The following is a 25,235-nucleotide window of genomic DNA, read 5'->3' as shown; positions in this document are numbered from 1 at the left end:
TTGCGTGAAAGTAATTTTTACTTGGATTAGGAGAATCAATGGCAACAATTATATGTATGTGAGTATGGGTACGGATGCTGGAGGCATGTACATGTACTCATATACCTATAATTTGCAAAAAAAAATTACTTAGCTTGAAATATGGATGAAATTCCACCGATGCTAGTGGTTCGAGAGGATCTTAGTATCCGGCTCGAAGGACCAAATGTTTATGTAGGGGGGTCGAACTTCCTTCTGGTTGATGGCAGCTAGGTGAATTTTTCCTTTTCCCTTTTTCCTCCCAGTAAATTATTTGACACGCAGAGAGTATTTTCACTTCACTTGATGTATTCAGGTATAAACTTCAACTAACTCTAGCTTAGCTTAAGAGCAGGGCACCAAGCCCCGCTTGGAGCGGAGTGTGGGGAGTTCTTTAGTGGGGAGAGCGATGGGCACCATCGGGAGAGCGGCGCGAGGTGAAAGCTTCCGCCTCCTTTAACCCTTGTGTTGCCCGGTTGGGCATAAACAGAGTCCATAAGGTTACTCGTAAGGCCTTATAACTCGATGACTTGCTCGTACTTGTTGATTGCTAGGCGCCAAATATTCTTAAGGTTACTCGTAAGGCCAAAAGATATTTGTTGCTTCGCTTGCTGATCAGGACTCGATGACTTGATTGTTTGATCTTGACTCGACGACTTGATGATGTCCTGACTCGCTGCTCGCCTTATATAGGCATCCTGGGCCTCTAGAATCGCTTGGTGTGATCCCGCTATACAGCCGGTAAATTTCCATCGGCACATCCTTTCGTCCATGCTGTTGCCATGCGTGGTGAAAGTCCCGTAATAGTTTTTGGCGCAGCCGCCTCCTCTTTCTTAACTGCTGTGCGCCCATTGACTCTTGTCCTTGTTGCTCTGCTTCGCCCACATAGCGTCTCTGTTGCTATGCAGGCCTCCATCCTTTTCTAGTGTCTGCTCTGGTCGCATGTCCTTCTTCTTATGGGCTTGTTCTCTCGAATTTGTTTGCATGTTTGCTCTTCTATATGGCCGTTCACTTTATGTGAGCAACATATTGATTTTTTGTTTATTTGGCCGTTTTCTTTATGTATCTTTCTTTATGTAGCATCATATGGAACTTTGTTAATTTGGATTTAGTTAGTCATTTGTCTACGTCATCCATATTTTCCCGTGACTTCATGTTGTAGCTTGCATATTACTGGAGATATGAACCCTTGAACCTTGTACGGCCCTCCAAATTTGGGTGCTAATTTTGCAGCAAATCCTTCTGCTGCGTTTGACAGGTGATGCTCCTTTGCCCATACCGTAGATCCAATCGCCGGTCTCCATTCGCGCCGTCTCAGGTTATAATGCCGTGCCTGATCTTGTGCCGCAGTCTCCATGTTCCTTCTGATGAGTTCAAAAATTTTTTTCATATGGTTAGCTTTTTCCTCTGTTGTTGTCTGCTCCTTTCCTGTGCCATTTGTGACGCTGTCATATATGGCTCCCGGCATTCTAGGTTCTCGGCCTTGCACCTCATATGCTGGCGTAAATCCAGTTGCTTGAGATTGGCTTGTATTTATTGCCAATGTAATTTCCGGCCAGCACTCGTCCCAATTTCGTTGGTTGTCTCCTGCATATTGGGCAATCATTGTTTTGACAGTTCTATTTACTCGTTCGGTTGGGTTTTCCTGAGGCGTATATGGCGCTGTTAATTGGTGGCTACTTCCCCATCCTTCTAGCATCTTCTTGAAGATCCTGCTCGTTAATTGGACTCCATTATCCGTTATAACTATTTTTGGTGTCCCGAATCTTGATAAAATCCGTTCTCTGAATGCCTTTACTAACTTCTCCGCCGTTGCCTTGCGCATGGGTATGATTTCTGTCCATTTCGAGAAACGGTCTATAATCACCAGCATCATCGAATTTCCGTGTTTTGATCTGGGCAATGGTCCAACGAAGTCCGCGCATATTGTTGCCCATGGTTCCTCCGGTACTTGTGTTAGCAATTTTCCTGCCGCTTGTTGTTGATTAGGTTTGAATTGTAGACATGTCATGCATTTCCCGACGAAGATTCTGATGTCTCTTTGCATTCCCGGCCAGTAGTATCTTGCGGCGGTCCTAGCAATTGTTCGCCGACTGCCCGTATGCCCGGCCGTCGCTGACGTGTGGGTTTCCTCCATTATTTGTTGTCGTAGACTCTTTGGCACACACATTTTCCATGCCACTACTTCCTCTTGTCCTGCTCTGTGTGGTATTTTCATGCATAGTTGGCTGTTTTCCATCACATAGTCTGGATATTTCTGTGGCTGTTGCTTGATTTCATCATATCCTGGATCCATTCACACTCCTTATTGGCTTGTCGTAGTCTAGCGCCGTTGTCTGTTATGCGGTTGCATCTCTACATTGGTTGCCCCGACAGGGCGTCTGCTACTATATTCAGCTTGCCTTTCCGATATGATATTTCAAAGTCGTACTGCTGTAGTTCCAATGCCCATCTTGCTATTCTGCCTGTGGGACTATCTATGCTGTTCAGCCATTTTAGTGCCATGTGATCGGTCACTACTTTGAATTGGTACCCTTGCAAGTATGGCCTCAGTTTACGTACGGCCCATACTATCGCCAGACATTCTTTTTCAGTCGCCGAATAATTTTTTTCCGACGAGGGTTAAAATTCTGTGTATAAGAATATACTGACCAGTTCTGACACAAGGGTTAATGTGCAGAGTAAGCCTTCACAACTAGAGAATAAAAAGAGATGACAGCACAAAAAACAAAAACACGTATCACAGAGTCGCGGGTAGGCAAAAGACGAGAGCGCAAATCAATCAAGAATAGGAAAGAGCGGGAGAGCGCGTCAAATTGAACACATGCAACAACAATTTGTACGCAAGAGCGCGAGAGTTAGTTAAAACGGTAAAGACACAAACGCAAAAGAGATAAGCAAAACAACAACACCGCTAATGCAAGTATTGTTGTAAGTTTTGATTTTATTTAAATTTAAACAAAAGCGACAGCAAGAATTCGCGAAATGAAAATAAAATTCGGATGTTGAAATTATTATTAATTAAACCGATAATGAATTTAAGAAATTTGTAAAAGTATTTAATCGCGAGAAAAAAATAAAAATTGATAAGCGCAAAAAAACACGTCCGTCCTCTGCAACGAGTGAAAGTTTGTCTTCACCGTTGGGACAACCAGGCAACGAGCTAAACAAACGTGTCCCATCGGGAAAAGCTACAAGCTTGAGTCCCTAAACTTGCATACGTTCAGCAGCGTGTTGGGGAATCTACGCGATGTACGCCTAGGAGATGCAGACGCGGCAGCCAACTCTATCATGTCGACACTCGAGAGTGCCTGTGATGAGAGTATGTCCCAGCGCAAGGCATGCAGAAGACACCACAAACCAATCTGTTGGTGGAATGACAGCATCGCCGACGTTCGCCGCAGATGCTTCCGCGCGAGGCTCATGTACCAGCGTGCTAGAGGGACGCCAGCCTTCTCAGACTTGCATCTGGACTACAAGCGGTGCTGTAAGGTTCTCAAAAAGGCAATCAAGGACAGTAAACGCGAGTTTTTCCTGGCCCTATGCGACTCGGCGGAGCAGGACCCATGGGGAAAGGCGTACCAGACTGTCGTGAAGCGCTTGCATATAGGCAAGACTCCGGCACCAAAAGACGCTCAGACCGTCCGGGGCATAGTAGATACCCTCTTCCCTCAAATCGTGGTCGAATTGCCTGTCCTGCATCCCCTGCTTCACCCACACATAGAGGAATGCACAGTGGACGAGGTACTTGATATAGTCCGGAAACTCAAACCAGCGAAGGCTCCGGGACCCGACGGAATCCCTAACCATATACTGAAGATGATAACAGTTGCCTGAGGGAAGGTGCCTTTCCATCCAGATGGAAAAGACAAAATCTAGTTCTGCTAACGAAGCCAGGGAAAACTTCGCTCGAAGCGTCTTCGTTCAGACCGATCTGCCTCCTGGACACGGCAGGCAAAGTCCTGGAGTCCCTCATTTGCGCAAGACTTAGCTCAGCCATCCAAGCCAACGGAGGACTTTCGGAGCAGCAGTTCGGTTTCCGGAAGGCCAAGTCCACAACGGATGCCATTGCACGCGTGGTTAACATTGCGGCGGACGCGATCGCCGGTGTTAGTTGGAAAGGGGGGACAAAGGAGTATTGTCTGGTAACCACCCTAGACATAAGGAACGCCTGTAACTCGGCAAGATGGAGCCGTATCCTAGTCGCATTAGCCGACTTTGGAGTCCCACGCTACCTTCTTAGTTGCGTACGACAATATTTTCAAGGAAGGACCATCTGCTACACCACTAATGATGGCCCAGTAGTGCGGACAGTGTCTGGAGGTGTGCCCCAAGGCTCGGTACTGGGACCTTTACTTTGGAACACGATGTAAGACGGAGTCTTACGCCTGAAGTTTCCGCCTGGCACCCACATCACAGGTTTCGCGGACGATATAGTTCTTGCCGTGGTTGCCAAGACCGTCAAGGAAGTTGACGAACGCTCGAATGCCGCCATCATTCGGCTCCAGGCCGCCGGCCTCCAGTTGGCAGCTCATAAGACGGAGTCAGTGCTTATCAGCAGCAGGAAGGCCGTGGAAACGGCGAATGTATAGGTGGGCAGCGCTGTGATACAATCCAAGAGGGCCATTAAATATCTCGGCGTTCTACTGGACACTAGGCTCAGTTTTAGGGAGCATCTTCAACATGCTGGAGAAAAAGCAGCCAAATCTGCCCACGCTCTATCGCGCATCCTCTTGAACACGCGCGGCCCGAGGCAGGGACGACGGCTACTGCTCTCTACCGTCACCACATCTACGGCCCTATACGCAGCACCAGCGTGGATCGACGGTATGAAGGTGAGAAGCTACCGACGAGGTCTCGAAGCAACCCACCGACTAAGCGCTATAAGAGTCTGCAGTGCATTCCGCACAATCTCGGATGAAGCGGCGCTCGTCATCGCAGGAATAATGCCGATCGACGAACAGGCAGCGATTATAGAGGCAGTCGCCAAGGCCAGACGAGGAGGTAGCTCAGATGGGCCGGGAGCAACGCGCAGCCTAGCGAGGCAACAAAGCATGCGGAGGTGGCAAGAGCGTTGGGACACCTCGACCAAGGGAAGGTGGACGCACAAGCTCATCCCTGATATCAGCGCGTGGATTCTGCGTAAGCACGGCGAGGTAAACCATTACCTGACCCAACTGCTAAGTGGTCACGGCTGCTTCAGGACATATCTGAGGAGGTTCGGCCACGAAACTCCGGACGAATGCACCTGGTGCGGCAGTGGAATACCCGAAGACGCCGAGCATATTTTGCTGCATTGCCCCAGGTTCGAAGCGGCAAGATTTTCCCTGGAGTGTGCAATGACCAGGCTAATGGTCGCTGATCCCCGAGCCTGGGATGCCGCCAGCACTTTCGCGTCGGTGGTGATGAAGGAGCTCAGAAGGCTCGAACGTCAGAGGCACGAGGAATGATCGCCCAGGGCCCTGTGAAGCAGTACCTAAAAGTAGTCCCGCTTGACCCTGTATTTGTATCCACCTCCCCCTCTAACCTCACGAGTATATTGTACTGTTCTTTGTTTGGTGACGCTATAATTTATTGTTATTATACTCTTTTCTTTATATGTTAATTAAATATATAATTAAATAAAAAAAAAAAAAAAAAAAAACATATCCACAACACATAATCCATTTCGGTGTCGCATATTTATTTAACAAAAAAAAAGGGGAGAGGAAAGGAACCCAACAAGGGCATTGAATTTCCTATCATCCGATCGAGTTAGCTAAATAACAAATTACTTACGTTTTTGTGAACAACGCGCGTGCACACATACATACATATACTTACCTGTGTACTTACGCCTGTATGTATATATCCATATGCACTGATATATCCATATATCCAGATCCAAATTTATATAAAAACGTATTTTCTTTTTGTCCTAAACATCTTTATTTATATATTTCATCCGTGTTTTGTTTTATACGTACTCCCATCGTTACTTACGAATCCATATTAACTTGTTTTGTAATCATTTCGCTTCGTCTACGTGTAATTTCGGTCCGCATTCGTGCGTTCGTATATTGTTCCGCATCTATCCCCATTAAAAGGGCTCCGTTTCCGCGCCACACGCGAGAGAATTCTCCCGCAATCCTGCGGTGCACAGTGAGAAACTTCTTGCGTCCTCATACAGTCCACTTCTCATTTTTTTGTTGTTCTTCCAAGTCTAAAAAGCGCACAAACTCGGTGTTCGTCGGTAAGGTCGTCCCCTGAGTATGTCCACGGAGCCGTCCAAGACTACGCCGAAGTCTAACAGTCTTTCGTCTCCCTCTGCAACTCCGGAGAAGGTGCGGCCTCCGAAAACTCCGGTGACCGTAAAGAGTACGGATATTTCGCGCAAGTTCTCGTCTGTTCGCAGCCGCAGCGAATCCCCAAGGTCCCGTCCGTCTTCGTCCAGCCTACCTAAGGGTCGCAGATTCTCGGTTAAAGACTCAAGTGAACACAAAGGTCGTTCCAAGCTTTCAACCCAGACCCAGATCCCGCACGTTATCGTGACGCACTGTTCTGACGCTCCCGTCACCCGATCCGTATCACAACAGCGTAGAGAACACTCCAGAATGTCCCTCTCCGATTTCGTTCTAGCGTGCGACGCATTGACTCTGTTTGAAGCTCGAGAGAGTGAAGCTCTAACTTCTGAAGTGCCCTTATTTTCCATTAAAGCTCTCGGGACAGATGACGAGTCTTATGCGTCAGCCAACCGCTCCGTCGGGGCCACCGGGGCATAGAGTTCCTCCGAGTGAGGTGGAGACATTTGATGGCGACAGCCTAGCATGGCCCACATTCCGCGAGTGGAGAAGCTCTATCACTTAAACGCCAAGACGCGAGGGGAAGCGAGAACCATCGTGGCTAAGTCCCCCCTGACGAATGAGGGTTTCCAGGCCGCGTGGGAGAACCTCACCGCACGGTACGAAAATAGCCGTCTGCTTGTCATGACTCAAGCCAGACACCTCCTTCAGATTCCCGCTGTGGCACAAGAGTCGGGCAATCCTTGCGAGAGCTGCAGACCGCGTTTCAAGGGTGTCTTACCTCACTTGAGCGTTCGGGTGTTAGTACTGAGAATTGGGATGTCTTACTTATCGCCATCTGCACTAGCAAGTTGCCGAAGGCCACAATCCTCCTGTGGGAACAATCAGTGCCAAATAAGACTGTCGTCTCAACTTGATACGATTTGAACCAATTTCTTACCGATCGGTATCGTGTCCTGGATGCCACCGAAGAACATAAGTCGGCCCCAAGTGTCCAAGCCATCCCCATTGGCCCCCGCGAATCCTCTGCAACGATGAAGGTCCAAGTGTTCCCGCGAAATCTCAGCTGAAACCGGCGTCTTGCAAGCTGTGCCATCGTGAGAATCACCCAATACGGCTCTGCCCTTGTTTTCTTGATATGCCTGTTCAGAGGCGTTTGGAAACCATTACACAGAAGGGACTCTGTCGGAACTGTTTTGCCCGCGGACATCAAGTGAAGGGCTGCTCCAGCGCGCATAATTGCCATACCTGCAAGGAACGTCATCATACTCTGTTGCATCCTTGTGATGTGTCCGTGTCCTCGCCGTTCGCTGCGCAAGTCCCACCATCCAGCGCCACAGAGCGTCCGTCCCCGAGCATTCAGCTCACAAATGCTCAAAGTTATTTTGCATCTACCCTAGGCAGAGGCCTCTTAGGCACTGCGATTGTCACTCTGCACCATCGTGGTGTGGATCACCATATTCGTGCGTTGATCGAGTCTGGGGCCGATTCAACTTTTCTCTCCGAGCATGTCTTCAACATGGTCCAGCCCCCCTTTTACCCAGTAGACGCCGCGGTTACTGGCATAGGCCAGAGTGATGGACAAGGTGTGCTGATGCTGTCTCCTCCGTGTGACAGACTGAATAAGATTGAAGTCTCCGCCCTGGTCGTATCCAAATTGTCAGGGGCCATTCCAACGGCTCCATTCCTTAACGCGGTTCCGACGCAGTGCCTCGATCGACCCCTGGCTGATCCGTACTACAACAAGCCCGCGCCTATTGATATGATTATCGGTGTAGACCTATTGCCCCACATTCTCGGAGAGCGGATCAAAAAGGACAATGGTGAGTTCGTCGGGCTAGAAACCATCTTTGGATGGGTTCTGTGTGGGGCTATCATGCCTGAACCTCCGGTGTCTCAATTAGTTTTCGCTGCCCAGACGCGAGTTAGTCTAGAAGCAAAACTTGAGGTACTCCTCACCAAGTTTTGGGAGGTGGAAGATCTTTCCGCAAAGCCGGAAAAGGAGGATGACGTATTCTGCGAGCGGAACTTCCAGGAGACCACCCAAAGAGGGAAGGCGGCCGATATGTTGTGCCAAAGGTCCGAATAGCGTCGACTTGGGCCACTCAAGACCGATCGCGCTGGCTCAATTCCTGCGGAATGAAGCACGCCTTCTCAGGGATCCCGTCCTAAAATCGCAGTACGATGCCATTATTCAAGAGTACGAGGAATTGGGTCATATGATTCGGGTGACGCCGCCTCAAGATGGAAAAAACTTTTATCTCCCCCATCAGGCGGTGTTTAAGCCCGATAGCACCACCACAAAGGTACGCGTGGTATTTAACGCGTCGAGCCCCTCCACACGAAGCGTCAGCCTTAACGATGTCTTGCACACCGGGTCTACTCTTCAGGCCGATCTCACGCTTCAGGTACTGAAATGGCGGTTCTTTCAATTCGTTTTCAACGCTGACATAACGCAGATGTATCGACAAATCCGAGTCGACCCCAGGCATACCCCCCTTTCAGCGGATCCTCTACCGAGATCGCTGCGGCAATATTCAGGATTATGAGCTACAAACTGTCACGTTTGGGGTTAACTGCGCGCCATTCTTGGCGATCCGAGTCCTTTTACAACTGGCACAAGACGTGCAAGCGAAATCCTTCGGAACTACATGTATGTTGATGATGTCCTTGCCGGCGCTCACACTGAAGCCGACGCCCGTCTCGACATACGAGAGCTTCAAGCTGCCCTCCAATCTGCGGGCCTCCCGCTTCGGAAGTGGACTTCCAACAAGAAGGAAGTACTTCAAGCTATTCCGAGAGAGCACCTGCTGCGAGGGGACTTTCTCGAGCTAGAAGACGCGAGCACTGCAAAAACCTTGGGCATCCGCTGGCAAGCCGCCGAGGACGTCTTCTTCTTCACCGTATCGGACCCACCATTGAAGGAGTCGATCTCCAAGAGGCAGGTTCTGTCCCATTTCTCTAAAATCTTCGACCCCGCTGGCTGGCTAGCCCCATTTGTTATCCGAGCGAAGATATTCATGCAGCAAATCTGGCTAACCAAACTGGGCTGGGATGATGTTCTGCCGCCTCTCCTGCTGCAGCAATGGCACGAATTTCTTCAGGATTACCCAGGCCTCAGTCAACTCCGCATCCCCCGTTGGCTAAACACCAGCAATAAGCTCTCGTGGGAGCTTCATGGCTTCTGTGACGCGTCACAAAAATCGTATGGAGCAGCCCTATATGTGCGCGTTCTGTACGGCGATCAAGTAAGAGTCCATTTATTAACGGCGAAGACCCGTGTGGCTCCAGTCAAAACAGTCTCGCTGCCTCGGCTGGAGTTGTGCGGAGCGGTTTTGATAGCCGATCTCTGGGCGTCGATCGTTCCTGAACTCCCAATCCCACCTGCAACCTCCCAGTTTTGGACCGACTCTAGCATCGTGTTGGCTTGGCTCAATATGCCCCCGTGTAGTTGGTCCACCTTCGTGGCCAATCGGGTATCCAGCATCTCCAAAAGCACCAGTGGCCAAAGCTGGTCATATTTGCGCTCCGTGGACAACCCCGCTGATCTGGCAAGCCGTGGAGTCTCCGCGGCCGAGTTATCGGCCAGCAGCCTCTGGTGGCATGGGACGGACTGGCTCCAGCGGGACCCCGAGTATTGGCCAACTCTCAATAATGAACTCCCAGACACCCAGCTGGAGCAACGAGTCCAGTGCCACACCACCGCGACCACCCTACTCGATGATGTTAGCGAACGTTTCTCGGACTACGATAGGGCATTACGAGTCACCGCGTATATCCAACGCTTCGCCACCAAAAGGATTTCGACGCCTTCCACGGTCCGCCTTATCAATGACGAACTTCTCTCCACCGAGCGCGAGTTACCTACCCGGTCACCACACCAACGAATTCACCTTCAACTACACAAACCATGAACAACACATCAAAAAGGGCAACAAACAACACATACGTACATACATATTTACACACATACATATATCCATACATACATATATAGACACATACTGTAACGTTCCTTTTTTGTCCTTCAGGATAATTTCAATCTTTAGGGCGAGGTTCGGCACAACAAATTTTAATTTGTGCCCCAGTGAAATCACGACAAAATAATTTATGTGTATATATACGTATGTTGGAGTTTGTTTCGATGTTTTGGGTTTTTTGTTAAATGTTTATATAAATTACACTACAATAATTTTTGCATATAGCTGCTTTAGACTTTTGGTTAAATGTTTAGATATGATTTTGCTCTGATTCGGATTGATGTTTTGTATTGGCTGTGTACTTGTTGTAATTATAGTTGTGGTTGTTAAATGAGTCTATAAGGTTACTCGTAAGGCCTTATAACTCGATGACTTGCTCGCACTTGTAGATCGCTAGGCGCCAAATATTCTTAAGGTTACTCGTAAGGCCAAAAAAGATTTGTTGCTTCGCTTGTTGTTGATTAGGACTCGATGACTTGATTGCTTGATCTTGACACGACGACTTGATAAATGTCCTGACTTGCTGCTCGCCTTATATAGGCCTCCTGGGCCTCCAGAATCACTTGGTGTGATACCGCTATGCAGCCGGTGAATTTCCATCGGCCCATCGCTTTCATCCACGCTGTTGCTATGCGTGGTGAAAGTCCTGTACAAGTCCTTTGCGCAGCCGCATCCACTTTCTGGCTGCTGTGCGCCCAATCAATTCCTGTCCTTGTTCCTCCGCTTTGCCCAAATAGCGCCTATGTTGCTATGCGGGCTTCCATCCTTTTCTAGTTTATTACTCTGGTCGCATGTCCTCTCTCGTTGCTAGGCGACGCTGTTTTCCCCGGACGTCCTTCTCCTTGTGAGCTCGTTATCTCAATTTTTTCTCGCTGTTTTCTCCGACGTCCTTCTCTTTGTGAGCTCGTTCTCTCAATTTTTGGGTATGGTTATTTTTCTATATGGCCATTTACTTTATGTGAACAACATATTGATATTCGTTTATTTGGTCTTAGTTAATTTATTTCAACATTAACTAAAATCATTTGTCTACGTCATCAATACGTTATTCGCCTCGTTGTCAGGGCTTCCCCAATACCCAATTCCCCCTTTCTTCGGCTTGCACATACCCCCCTTTGCCCATCGAACTTGATCGACGATATTGGCTTTACTTGATATGCACACAGCCCCCACTACCCGCCGTTGGACATGCTCCGCCCTCACTTTGGACTTTTGTGTCTCTCTGCTTGTTCAGCCTCATAGAGCGCGCACCATCTACCGGTACCCGCTCTCAATCGGCACAAGCATAGTGTCGGTGTGCTGCGCCATATGATTGGGTCATATGATTCGGGTGACGCCGCCTCAAGATGGAAAAAACTTTTATCTCCCCCGTCACGCGGTGTTTAAGCCCGATAGCACCACTACAAAGGTACGCGTGGTATTTAACGCGTCGAGCCCCTCCACGCGAAGCGTCAGCCTTAACGATGTCTTGCACACCGGGCCTACTCTTCAGGCCGATCTCACGCTTCAGGTACTGAAATGGCGGTTCTTTCAATTCGTTTACAACGCTGACATAACGCAGATGTATCGACAAATCCGAGTCGACCCCAGGCATACCCCCCTTTCAGCGGATCCTCTCCGAGATCGCTGCGGCAATATTCAGGATTATGAGCTACAAACTGTCACGTTTGGGGTTAACTTCGCGCCATTCTTGGCGATCCGAGTCCTTTTACAACTGGCACAAGACGTGCAAGCGAAATCCTTCGGAACTACATGTATGTTGATGATGTCCTTGCCGGCGCTCACACTGAAGCCGACGCCCGTCTCGCCATACGAGAGCTTCAAGCTGCCCTCCAATCTGCGGGCCTCCCGCTTCGGAAGTGGACTTCCAACAAGAAGGAAGTACTTCAAGCTATTCCGAGAGAGCACCTGCTGCGAGGGGACTTTCTCGAGCTAGAAGACGCGAGCACTGCAAAAACCTTGGGCATCCGCTGGCAAGCCGCCGAGGACGTCTTCTTCTTCACCGTATCGAACCCACCATTGAAGGAGTCGATCTCCAAGAGGCAGGTTCTGTCCCATATCGCTAAAATCTTCGACCCCGCTGGCTGGCTAGCCCCATTTGTTATCCGAGCGAAGATATTCATGCAGCAAATCTGGCTAACCAAACTGGGCTGGGATGATGTTCTGCCGCCTCTCCTGCTGCAGCAATGGCACGAATTTCTGCAGGATTACCCAGGCCTCAGTCAACTCCGCATCCCCCGTTGGCTAAACACCAGCAATAAGCTCTCGTGGGAGCTTCATGGCTTCTGTGACGCGTCACAAAAATCGTATGGAGCAGCCCTATATGTGCGGGTTCGGTACGGCGATCAAGTTAGAGTCCATTTATTAACGGCGAAGACCCGTGTGGCTCCAGTCAAAACAGTCTCGCTGCCTCGGCTGGAGTTGTGCGGAGCGGTTTTGCTAGCCGATCTCTGGGCGTCGATCGTTCCTGAACTCCCAATCCCACCTGCAACCTCCCAGTTTTGCACCGACTCTAGCATCGTGTTGGCTTGGCTCAATAAGTGTAGTTGGTCCACCTTCGTGGCCAATCGGGTATCCAGCATCTCCAAAAGCACCAGTGGCCAAAGCTGGTCATATTTGCGCTCCGTGGACAACCCCGCTGATCTGGCAAGCCGTGGAGTCTCCGCGGCCGAGTTATCGGCCAGCAGCCTCTGGTGGCATGGGACGGACTGGCTCCAGCGGGACCCCGAGTATTGGCCAACTCTCAATAATGAACTCCCAGACACCCAGCTGGAGCAACGAGTCCAGTGCCACACCACCGCGACCACCCTACTCGATGATGTTAGCGAACGTTTCTCGGACTACGATAGGGCATTACGAGTCACCGCGTATATCCAACGCTTCGCCACCAAAAGGATTTCGACGCCTTCCACGATCCGCCTTATCAATGACGAACTTCTCTCCGCCGAGCGCGAGTTACCTACCCGGTCACCACACCAACGAATTCACCTTCAACTACACAAACCATGAACAACACATCAAAAAGGGCAACAAATAACACATACGTACATACATATTTACACACATACATATATCCATACATACATATATAGTCACACACTGACACACTCAGAGGAGAACGTATCTTTGTCCGCGGGTGCTCCGTTGTTAACTCCAAATTCGGGCATACAAAAGGCCTGTAGATCAAAAAATTTTAGTCAAGGAGGACCTCTGCAAACTTGGTTACATACCACGCTTCTGGGATTCGTCGGCCGCAACCACTGCCGATCCTACTCCAGTTTATAACCCAGCCGGTTGGCCCACTGTGGCGGACGGGGGCGAGGGGAGGAGCCAGTCACCTCTCCATTTACTTTTCCCGCCTCTCAGTATTGGCCCCGTTTTTTCGTGGTGTGGGTGAGAATTTTTATCCAGTTTTCCAGTTTTCTGCGAATTTTCATTGTTGTTGCACAATTTCTTCCTCTTCTTCACACCGGCACAAACATCTGATCGCCCCAGTGTTGAATAACGAAGAAAGACAAGGGGAGCCCCTAGCCATAAAATCGGCAGGTGGCGCCTCTGATTAACCGCCCGGATTTGAATTCAAATTCAAAATTGTAACCATTACCGCAATTTTGTGTTTGGATACTGCCTCCGAACTGGGTTTCTTGAACCAATGGATAAATTTGTGGCATCGTTGGATCACCATTCCCAGCCAGAGAGTGATCCATTGGGCAACATGAGCGAGGAAGCCGTATTTGGCCGACGTCCGTTGATCGGAATATCTCCTCCTCCAGTACATGGCAACGCAGCCAAAACACCCTTAGCGTGTGCACAAGCAGTGCTTAACAGCCCAGACGTAACGTCTTTAGCTCCCAGTCCCCCAGTGATCTCTCGCATAGCTGAGCTGGACGAACTTGGCGTGTTAGTATGGCAGTTAGATCACTTGTTTAACAAGCGGGACGACAACAAAAAGCCAGTGCGACATATCAATATGAGCACAAAACAAGCCATAGTAAGGCTGAAAGAACTCCAAGAGTTGCTCTGCCAGAAAGCGTTGGCGGGTATGTTCCAAAAACCCAGGGATGTTCAGGAAAGGAATACGCAAACCTCTCCAGCGGCAATACTCCTGGGCAAGCAAACAGCAGAGCCAGAGCGCAGAGACACACCAAAACGCCCACGAGAGGACGCGGCAACGCAACGAAAGACGCCGCCAAAGAAAAAGCGAGGAGCCCCTCAGTTTCATGAAGAGCGGGTAGCCAGCTCCCAACATGCCGATTCCAACAAGCCAGAGGATAACAGTGCAGACTGGCAGCAAGTCACGGTCAGAAGGGCCAAACGGACGCCCGCGCCAAGGCAAAAACTACCAAGACACAGGTCAGACGCTATTCTAATAGCAAACAAGGGCAGCCTAACGTACAGCGAAATGCTAAAAATTGTCACTCGTAGCGAGGATGAGAATCTAAAGGCTATCGGAGCGAACGTAAAAAGGTACGACGCACCGCAAAAGGCGATCTCTTGCTTGAGATAGAAAAACCCATGGGTAACAATCTCCAGCAAATGAGCGTAGACATCGGCGCGGCGCTTGGAAGCCAGTTTGAGGCCAAACCCCTAACTGAGGAGATCAGACTCGATATCAAGGATCTCGACGAGGAGGTAACCAGAGACGACATTATATCGGCATTTTGGGCAGAACGCCAGATTCAAATACAACCTCAGTCAATAAAAAGCCTCCGCCCAATGTACTCAGGCTACCAGCGGGCCACAGTGAGCGTCCCAGCATTGACAGCCAAGGAAATGCTCAAAGTCAGCAAAATTAAAGTTCGCTGGAACGTTTGCCCAATTAGCATCAATAACGCTCCAAAAAGATGCCTCAGATGCCTAGAGTACGGCCATATTGCGTCGAAATGCTCCAGCAAAATCGACAGAACGGGACTCTGTCTAAAGTGCGGCAAAAGCGGGCACAAAATAAGTGAGTGCGTCAACAGCCCCTCATGCTGTCTATGTATCGCCAGCGGCGAGCAGAACATCGGCCACATAGCAGGCAGCCAGAAATGTGTTCATGGCCCAAGAGGAGGGATTTCGTCTCGCCATGATTAGATTAATCCAAATAAACCTCAATCACTGCGAGGCGGCGCAGGACTTACTAGTCCAAACCTTCAGAGACCTACGCACAGACATTGCCATTATAAGCGAGCCTTATAGAAACTTATCGTCTTCCCAATGGGTCCAAAACAACTCTGGAAAGTCTGCGATTTGGTCGTGCGGGCCTACACCGGCACAAGTACAATCTCCAGAGTCTTTCAATGGTTTTGTGATAGCCAAAGTATCCAATTACTGGATCTTCAGCTGCTACCTCCCTCCCTCTTATAGCCTCGGAGAGTTTAGCGCCGTGATAGACGAATTGGCAGACCAGATTCGCAGCCACAGGCCGGCAATTGTTGCCGGAGATTTTAAGGCCTGGGCATCAGAATGGGGTAGTGCATCAACCAATGCAAGAGGTCAAACTCTACTAGAAGCTTTTGCCACACTTGATCTGGCACTTCTAAACACAGGCGAGGAATACACATTCCAAGGGGGCAATATCGGCTCGACGATTGACCTTACTTTTGTAAGCAATGCACTTTGCCCTTACGCACGGTGGGAAGTGAGCGATGCCTACATGGCCAGTGATCACAAGGCAATCCTATGCACTATCGAGGGCCGGCGTAGATACGACAGACCAACAGCGAGACCCCAGCGGTACAACACAAAACGCATGGACATGCAAAACTTCACCAGCACACTAGTTCAGAATGTCAACACCGCCACATCGGCAAGAGGACTATTCGAATGGCTGCGTAACGCATGCGAGTCCAGCATGCCGCGTAAAAATACCTGCCCAAGGGAACACATACCGACATACTGGTGGAATGATGAGATCGCCAACCTTCGCAAGGAATGTCATATAGCCAGAAGGAGACACCAACGGAATCGAGTTAGCGATGATTGCGAAACTCTCCGCATAGAATTCGAGCAGAAGCGCAGGGACCTCAAACTGGCAATTCGCCGCAGCAAAAGGAGATGCTTCAATGACCTTCTTGTAGAAGCGGAAAACGATGTATGGGGCAGACCGTACAAAATCGTGATGAAGAGGCTAAAAACCAACCAAAGGACAGAGCCCCACTCTGTTGATGACATGGACCGCATAGTAGGAGAACTTTTCCCACCCCAGCCACCCATCAATAGTCCCGCAGCACCAATGGATGTGGAAACTATACCTCCAATAAGTGTACGGGAGTTAATGGCAGCTGTTGCGCGAACCAGAGTCAGGTCGTCCCCGGGCCTCGATTGCATCCCCAACGAAGCTCTAAAAATTGCGGCGTACCAGCATCCGGATATATTCGCGTCTGTATTCAACAAATGCATTAATGACGGAGTCTTCCCAGATCTGTACAAGAGACAAAAGCTTGTGCTGCTACCAAAGCCAAGAAAGCAAGCCGGCGAAGCCACAGCATACAGACCCATATGCCTTCTGGACACGACAGGCAAAGTGCTTGAAAGAATCCTAGCGGATAGACTAGATGAGGCACTACATTCTGCCAACGCACTGTCGGATAACCAATTTGGCTTCCGAAAGGGGCGATCTACTATCGACGCTATCCAAAAAGTGGTGAGCATAGCACGCAATGCAATAGCCGGTGATCGATGGAAAGGAGGTGCCAAGAAGTATTGCATTATAGCCACTTTAGATGTGAAAAATGCATTTAATTCGGCAAGGTGGCCTTGCATTCTAGATGCCCTGCGAAATTTCGGCATACCACACTATCTATGGAAGGTAATAAGTAGTTACTTTTCCAATAGAAGTCTACACGCAGACACACTTGAAGGAGAGAAAATATACAACATCACTGGAGGTGTCCCACAGGGTTCGGTTCTGGGACCCCTGCTTTGGAATGCTATGTATAACGGCGTCCTAAATTTGGAATTGCCTGCTGGGGTCGAGATTGTAGGCTTTGCTGATGACGTAGCCGTAGTAAGCGTGGCAAAAAATCTGAGCGAAGTAGAGACAATGTGCTCGAACGGGATCGCTCGAGTGCAACAATGGCTGGCTACAACGGGCCTTCTTCTGGCCGAAAATAAAACAGAAGCTGTTCTTGTAAGCAGTAGGAAAAAAGGTGGAGACAGCAAGTATACAGGTCGGCGGCACGCAGATTAAAACAAAAAAGGCAATAAAGTACCTTGGAGTACTCATCGATACAAGGCTCAACTTCAAAGATCACCTCTCGGCAATGGCCAAAAAGGCCAGAATAACTTGCTCTGCCTTATCACGCTTGATGCCCAACACAAGAGGACCAAGCCAGAGCCGAAAAACGCTGTGGCATGGCGTAATCAAGGCAACCATGCTTTACGGCGCGCCCGTTTGGGCAGAAGCAATGTCCACAAAATCGTACGCCAGAGAATTGGACTCAATATTTAGAATCAGCGCACTAAGGGTCTGCTGCGGATTTCGTACGATTTCAGGTATCGCAGCCATGGTACTAGCAAGCGCAATCCCAGTCGGAATCCTGGCCGATGAATCCAAAAGACTCTTTTGGGCACTAAAAGAGCCAAACTTAGTGCCAACCGAAAAAGAATTGCTACGGGTCCAGGCGCGCGAAATAAGTATAGCAAGGTGGCAATCGCTATGGGATATGTCGCAAAAAGGCAGATGGACCCATCGGCTAATCCCAAGCCTAAAAGACTGGTTGGCCAGGGCCCATGGAGAAGTCAACTTCTTCTCGACGCAACTTCTGAGCGGTCACGGGTGCTTCCGTGGCTACCTACACCGGTTTAGACACGCATCAAGCCCAGAGTGCGCATGGTGCGCCAATGGAGAAGACGAGACGGCCGAACATGTCCTCTTCAAGTGCGGACGCTTCGAAACCGAGAGAGAACACCTCGAGGCGGAACTCGGGGAGCAAATCACGGTATCCAACTTGGTCCCAATGATGATTCGTCGCAGGGAAAACTGGGAGGCATTCAACGAGTTCGCGGCTATCGCCATGACTGAGCTCCGCAGAGTGGAGCAGCTGAGTCGAGTCGAATGACCTGAGAGCAGGAAGCGGGTGGAAGCACGCCTGTGTGAAGCAATACCCTCGCTGGCAGTACCACACAAGCTACTTCCCCTCGCAAACTTTTTTCCAAATTTCCTTTCCTTCTTTGTATATATTTCTATCACTTAATAAATGAATTAAAAAAAAAAAAATACATACATATATAGACACATACTGTAACGTTCCTTTTTTGTCCTTCAGGATAATTTCAATCTTTAGGGCGAGGTTCGGCACAACAAATTTTAATTTGTGCCCCAGTGAAATCACGACAAAATAATTTATGTGTATATATACGTATGTTGGAGTTTGTTTCGATGTTTTGGGTTTTTTGTTAAATGTTTATATAAATTACACTACAATAATTTTTGCATATAGCTGCTTTAGACTTTTGGTTAAATGTTTAGATATGATTTTGCTCTGATTCGGATTGATGTTTTGTATTGGCTGTGTACTTGTTGTAATTATAGTTGTGGTTGTTAAATGAGTCTATAAGGTTACTCGTAAGGCCTTATAACTCGATGACTTGCTCGCACTTGTAGATCGCTAGGCGCCAAATATTCTTAAGGTTACTCGTAAGGCCAAAAGAGATTTGTTGCTTCGCTTATTGTTGATTAGGACTCGATGACTTGATTGCTTGATCTTGACACGACGACTTGATAAATGTCCTGACTTGCTGCTCGCCTTATATAGGCCTCCTGGGCCTCCAGAATCACTTGGTGTGATACCGCTATGCAGCCGGTGAATTTCCATCGGCCCATCGCTTTCATCCACGCTGTTGCTATGCGTGGTGAAAGTCCTGTACAAGTCCTTTGTGCAGCCGCATCCACTTTCTGGCTACTGTGCGCCCAATTAATTCCTGTCCTTGTTCCTCCGCTTTGCCCAAATAGCGCCTCTGTTGCTATGCGGGCTTCCATCCTCTTCTAGTTAATTACTCTGGTCGCATGTCCTCTCTCGTTGCTGGCGACGCTGTTTTCTCCGACGTCCTTCTCCTTGTGAGCTCGTTCTCTCAATTTTTTCTCGCTGTTTTCTCCGACGTCCTTCTCTTTGTGAGCTCGTTCTCTCAATTTTTGGGTATGGTTATTTTTCTATATGGCCATTTACTTTATGTGAACAACATATTGATATTCGTTTATTTGGTCTTAGTTAATTTATTTCAACATTAACTAAAATCATTTGTCTACGTCATCAATGCGTTATTCGCCTCGTAGACAGGGCTTCCCCAATACCGAATTCCCCCTTTCTTCGGCTTGCACATACCCCCCTTTGCCCATCGAACTTGATCGACGATATTGGCTTTACTTGATATGCATACAGCCCCCCTCTACCCGCCGTTGGACATGCTCCGCCCTCACTTTGGCCTTTTGTGTCTCTCTGCTTGTTCAGCCTCATAGAGCGCGCTCCATCTACCGGTACCCGCTCTCAATCGGCACTCGCATAGTGTCGGTGTGCTGCGCCTGTATTGCTGAATTCTCAAATGTTCATACATACTCTCTCTTAATCGATCCATGCCCTCTTGTGATAAAAGCATCGCAGCCCTCTCTCTTGTGCGTATGCTCTCCAGCCGTTGATTTTTCTGTTCTCTGCCTCCCACGCATCTTCCCGCTGTGACGAAATTGCTGTTGGTCGTATGTGGTCCCATCGAACATGTTGCGTCGTAACGAAATGTTGCGTGTTTTAATTGCAGCAACATGTTGCGAAACATGATCTTTGACAACATGTTGCCGGGCATCATGCATCCTTGGATTTATATCGCGTTCTTTTTGGTTATTTCCATGTTGTTGTGTGGAACATTATTGTCAAATATGGTTTCCTCACACTTCCCCCTTCTTCTGAAGCGAATTGCCCCGCCTTTTTTTTATTGGTTCTGGTTTTCTTTAGACTCAGGCCGAATCTTTTTGTTGGCCTTTTGGCATCTTTTCTCATATTGGCTGAGTAATCTTTTCTATGTATTTTTGGCGGATTTGGGCATCTTTTTTTCAGTGATTTTTTTCCTTTTTTTTCGTGGGCGCGTTCCGCATCTTATTTTTTGACCTTGTTTCTTTCCGTTTATTCGTATTCGTGTCTCATTTGCTCATCTATCTGTTGCTGCCACCACGCCGCCCAGTTTCTCTGCTGCTCCTGCTCTTCCAGCTCTCTGATCTGACGCTGCACCTCCAGATCATTCGCCACCGCTCTCGCCAGCATCTAGTTCAATTCCGGCATCGCACCGTCTCTCCACCCATCTCGTGCCTCGTTTTCCGCCAGTTCTATCACCTCGTCGACCTCCCGCCACAAAAGCTAGTCGAGTGCCTACTGGCCTCGGTTTTCTTCCACCGAGTCAGTGGCACTCTCCTCGCTATTGTAGCCGCTGTCTACGCTATTGTAGCCGCTGTCTACTAATCGAGTGCCTACTGGCCTCGGTTTTCTACCACCGAGTCAGTGGCACTCTCCTCGCTATTGTAGCCGCTGTCTACTGCACTCCACTCGTCCTCATCCTCGTCCTCATCCGAGGAGATGACGATGACCGGGTCCAGCACAACCGGCCTCTCGTCACCGGACTCCTCCCCGGACACGTAGCCGTAGCCACCGTGCCGGCCACCACGTGCCACTCGTGCACGTGGTGCCACACCTCGATCTACGCCTTCATCTTGGCCATGCATGTTATAGTTGTTCATGTTTTTTTTTTTTTTTTTTTTTTTAAGTTGTGTGTACTCGTCGATGGTTCTTACTAGAGTGATTTTGCATTTGCCATTCCTGTCGCTTGGGACCTCGCTTTGGTGCATATTTCCGGTACCGTTATCCTGGTTCCACTTGTTTTATATGCATTGCCCCTTTGACTCATGAAGAGATTATTGTATTGGTGTCTCTCTCACTACTACCATCACAGTGCGCCTAGCAATTCATTTGTGTTGGTATCGGCTTGGTCCCGTTACTTTTCCTCATTTCTCTTTACGTCATCCCAGATTTTGTTCACCGAGTATTGTTTTTTTTTTTTTTTTATTTATTTTTGCTTGGATATATTTCTCGTTGTTGGACACCTGTTGTATGCTTTGCATTTTGGTTAACTGCTCAAATTATTTTACGTTGATCTGTTGTTGTTGCTTAATGATGCTGTATGTTGTTCTGTATGCAATTCTCTGGTTGTTGTTTTAGCTGGCTATTATTTTACATTGATTTGGTGTTGTTGCTTAGTGAAGTTGTATGCTGTTCTGTATCCACATCCTCTGGATGTTGTTTTAGCTGGCTAATGTGTGCTTGTCTACTTTTTCCGAAGATATGGACCCTTGTACCGTGTATGGTCCTCCAAATTCGGGTGCTAATTTTGCAGCAAAGCCTTCTGCTGCGTTTGACAGGTGATGTTCCTTTGCTCATACCGTAGATCCAATCGCCGGTCTCCATTCGCGCCGTCTCAAATTATAATGACGTGCCTGATCTTCCATGTTCCTTCTGATGAGTTCGAAAAGTTCCTTCATCTGGTTGGCCTTTTCCTCTGTTGTTCCTTGCTCTTTTCCTGTGCCATTTGTGACGCTGTCATATATGGCTTCCGGCATCCTTGGTTCTCGGGCTTGCACCACATATGCTGGCGTGAATCCAGTTGCTTGAGATTGGCTTGTGTTTATCGCCAATGTAATTTCCGGCCAGCACTAATCCCAATTCCGTTGGTTGTCTCCTACATATTGGGCAATCATTGTTTTGACAGTTCTATTTACTCGTTCGGTTGGGTTTTCCTGAGGCGTATATGGCGCTGTTAATTGGTGGCTACTTCCCCATCCTTCTAGCATCTTCTTGAAGATCCTGCTCGTTAATTGGACTCCATTATCCGTTATAACTATTTTTGGTGTCCCGAATCTTGATAAAATCCGTTCTCTGAATGCCTTTACTAACTTCTCCGCCGTTGCCTTGCGCATGGGTATGATTTCTGTCCATTTCGAGAAACGGTCTATAATCACCAGCATCATCGAATTTCCGTGTTTTGATCTGGGCAATGGTCCAACGAAGTCCGCGCATATTGTTGCCCATGGTTCCTCCGGTACTTGTGTTAGCAATTTTCCTGCCGCTTGTTGTTGATTAGGTTTGAATTGTAGACATGTCATGCATTTCCCGACGAAGATTCTGATGTCTCTTTGCATTCCCGGCCAGTAGTATCTTGCGGCGGTCCTAGCAATTGTTCGCCGACTGCCCGTATGCCCGGCCGTCGCTGACGTGTGGGTTTCCTCCATTATTTGTTGTCGTAGACTCTTTGGCACACACATTTTCCATGCCACTACTTCCTCTTGTCCTGCTCTGTGTGGTATTTTCATGCATAGTTGGCTGTTTTCCATCACATAGTCTGGATATTTCTGTGGCTGTTGCTTGATTTCATCATATCCTGGATCCATTCACACTCCTTATTGGCTTGTCGTAGTCTAGCGCCGTTGTCTGTTATGCGGTTGCATCTCTACATTGGTTGCCCCGACAGGGCGTCTGCTACTATATTCAGCTTGCCTTTCCGATATGACATTTTAAAATCGTACTGCTGTAGTTCCAACGCCCATCTTGCTATTCTGCCTGTGGGACTATCTATGCTGTTCAGCCATTTTAGTGCCATGTGATCGGTCACTACTTTGAATTGGTACCCTTGCAAGTATGGCCTCAGTTTACGTACGGCCCATACTATCGCCAGACATTCTTTTTCAGTCGCCGAATAATTTTTTTCCGACGACTTTAAGTCTCTAGACAGATATGATAGGACCCTCTCGCCTTCTTCGGTGTTCTGTATGAGGATTGCTCCTAGTCCCATGTTGCTTGCGTCTGTCTGTAGTACAAAGAGTTTCGTGAAATCCGGGCATGCTAACACTGGTCCATTTGTTAGCTTTTCTTTCACTGCGTTGAATGCTTCCTGATGGTCTTCATTCCAGTGCCACCTTGTTTTTTTTAGAGGGTGTGTTAGAGTTGCAAATCCCGGTACGAATCTTCTGTACCATGACGCTACACCCAGATATTGCCGTAGTTCTTTCACACATGTTGGCGGTTTTAGCTGGGCTATTGCTGCAACTTTGTCCGGGTCCGTGGCTATACCCTTTTCTGTCACTACATGCCCCAGAAACTTTAATTCCTTTCTGAAGAACTGGCACTTCTCTGAGTTAATTCTTAGGTTTGCTTCTTTTAGTCTTCTGAATACTTCTTGCAGGTGTTGTTTGTGTTCTTTTATTGTTTTGCTCACGATTACTATGTCGTCTTGGTATGCAAACGCGTTTGGCATCATCTCTGGGCCAATCACTTGGTCTAGTGCTCGTTGAAACGTTGCTGACGCTGAGTGTAGACCGAATGGCATTACCTTCCACTGGAATAAACCTTTCCCTGGGACTGTAAATGCTGTCATTGGTCTACTTCTGTCCTCCAGTGGTATCTGCCAATACCCGTCTTTTAAGTCCAAGCTGCTAATGAACCTTGCCTCACGCAATTGATTTAGTATATAGTCGATACGTGGCATCGGATATGCATCCTTCATCATTTCGTGTTCTAGAAACGTGTGTATTTGAGCTTGCTCTTCTTTCTGTGTCACCATGATTGATATGCGTTCGGTTATCCTGCCCTGCATCCTCTTTACCGTTGGAATTTTTATCCTGTGGCCTCCGCATGCTATTTCGGTGTTCATCAGCCTTAGGAAATTCCATCCTAAGATTAAGGCATCTGTTCCACCGAATCGAACGTATCCTATCCACTGCTCGTTGATACTTCTGATCTTCCCGTCTGCCATATACACTTGCTTGTTAGTGGTCTCTCGACCTCCTTTGTTTTTTAGAGTCTCCGCCATCTGTCGGCTCATGAAGTTGCTTGTGGCTCTAGAGTCTATTGTCGCCTTGATTTTTATTCCTGGTACTTCTATCATTGCTGACAGTTGGTCCTCCTCCTCTATTAACTGTCCTATCAATTTTGAGTTGCTGGTTGGCTTGGTTCCTGCTCTGACCTCATAGGCTGGAACCGACGCCCGTTTCCCGATCTCCAAAAGCATTTTTTCCTTCTTGTTCCGATTTAACCGCATTGCCAGCAGAAAATTAGTTGGTTATTGTTGCATTCGCCGGCCCAGTGTCCTGCCTCACCGCACCTCCACATGCTTGGTTCGGTTTTCATGACTCTTCCTTCTCGTATGTTGTTATGTGCTCGATTCTGGTTTTGCGTACTGGTATCCTGACATCTTCTTCATTGTGTCTCTTAGGGTCCGTATTTGTTTATCCCCCTGTGAATTACTTGGCTGTTGTGATCTCTTCGTGAGTTGTTTCTGTGGTGAAATTCGGCTCTGTCCTGTTCCAGCATTTCATGTTCCTCCGCTAGTTGCATCAGCGCCTCCAGATTTGTGATGTTGTGTGGCCGAACAAATATTCTCAAGTCTGGTATGCAATTTTTCAGAATTACTTCTAGTTGCTCAAATTGTGGGATTTTTAGAGGCCTCATCATTGTCTGCATTTCTACCATGTAGTCCTTAAATCATTCATTGTTACCTTGTTTTCGTGCCTTGACCGGATCGGCCATCTCTTGAAGCATTCTGCAAATTCTTTCCATGACGGCCATTGTTTATTGTTCGCCACATACCATTTTAGAGCTCTGTCTTTTAGCAATTCCAGTTCTATGCCGTACATGTCCGCTGACCACTCTGTTTGTTCCAGAAAATCCAGCGGTTTCGAGTTTCGGTCGAGTTTCGAACTTAAACGTCCACTCTCTTACTTGTTCAGCCACCTTGGCATACTCGGTGGTCCTGTTTGCTGTGTTTTGCGCCATTTTTGTGGGTTCAATTGTTTGTCTTCTTTGGTTACTCTTCTCTCCAGTTTTGTCCAGTGCTCCTTCACTTCCCCATCTTGGTGGTACGAATGGGGGAATCGACAGAGTAGCCATGTTTATTTTGTGGAACGCCTCGACGTCCTTGCTCTCACCATTCTCGCCTGTCT

General features: G+C 48.3%; 1 protein-coding gene across 1 annotated transcript; it reads left to right on the top strand.

Annotated features, from left to right (window-relative positions):
• Positions 1 to 8,660: 8,660 nt before the first annotated feature.
• On the top strand, positions 8,661 to 10,213 carry LOC137574992 (uncharacterized). The gene is made up of 3 exons (XM_068287405.1): positions 8,661 to 8,707; positions 9,100 to 9,547; positions 9,698 to 10,213. Exons 1-3 carry the CDS (start codon positions 8,661 to 8,663, stop codon positions 10,211 to 10,213), a joined length of 1,011 nt encoding a protein of 336 aa, XP_068143506.1.
• The last annotated feature ends 15,022 nt before the right edge of the window (positions 10,214 to 25,235 follow it).

Source organism: Drosophila tropicalis, unplaced genomic scaffold, assembly GCF_018151085.1.
Source record: "Drosophila tropicalis isolate 14030-0801.00 unplaced genomic scaffold, ASM1815108v1 contig_527, whole genome shotgun sequence".
In the NCBI taxonomy this organism is placed as follows: domain Eukaryota; kingdom Metazoa; phylum Arthropoda; class Insecta; order Diptera; family Drosophilidae; genus Drosophila; species Drosophila tropicalis.
Note: the sequence above shows the minus strand (reverse complement) of the source record. Positions and strands in the feature narration are given on the sequence as shown.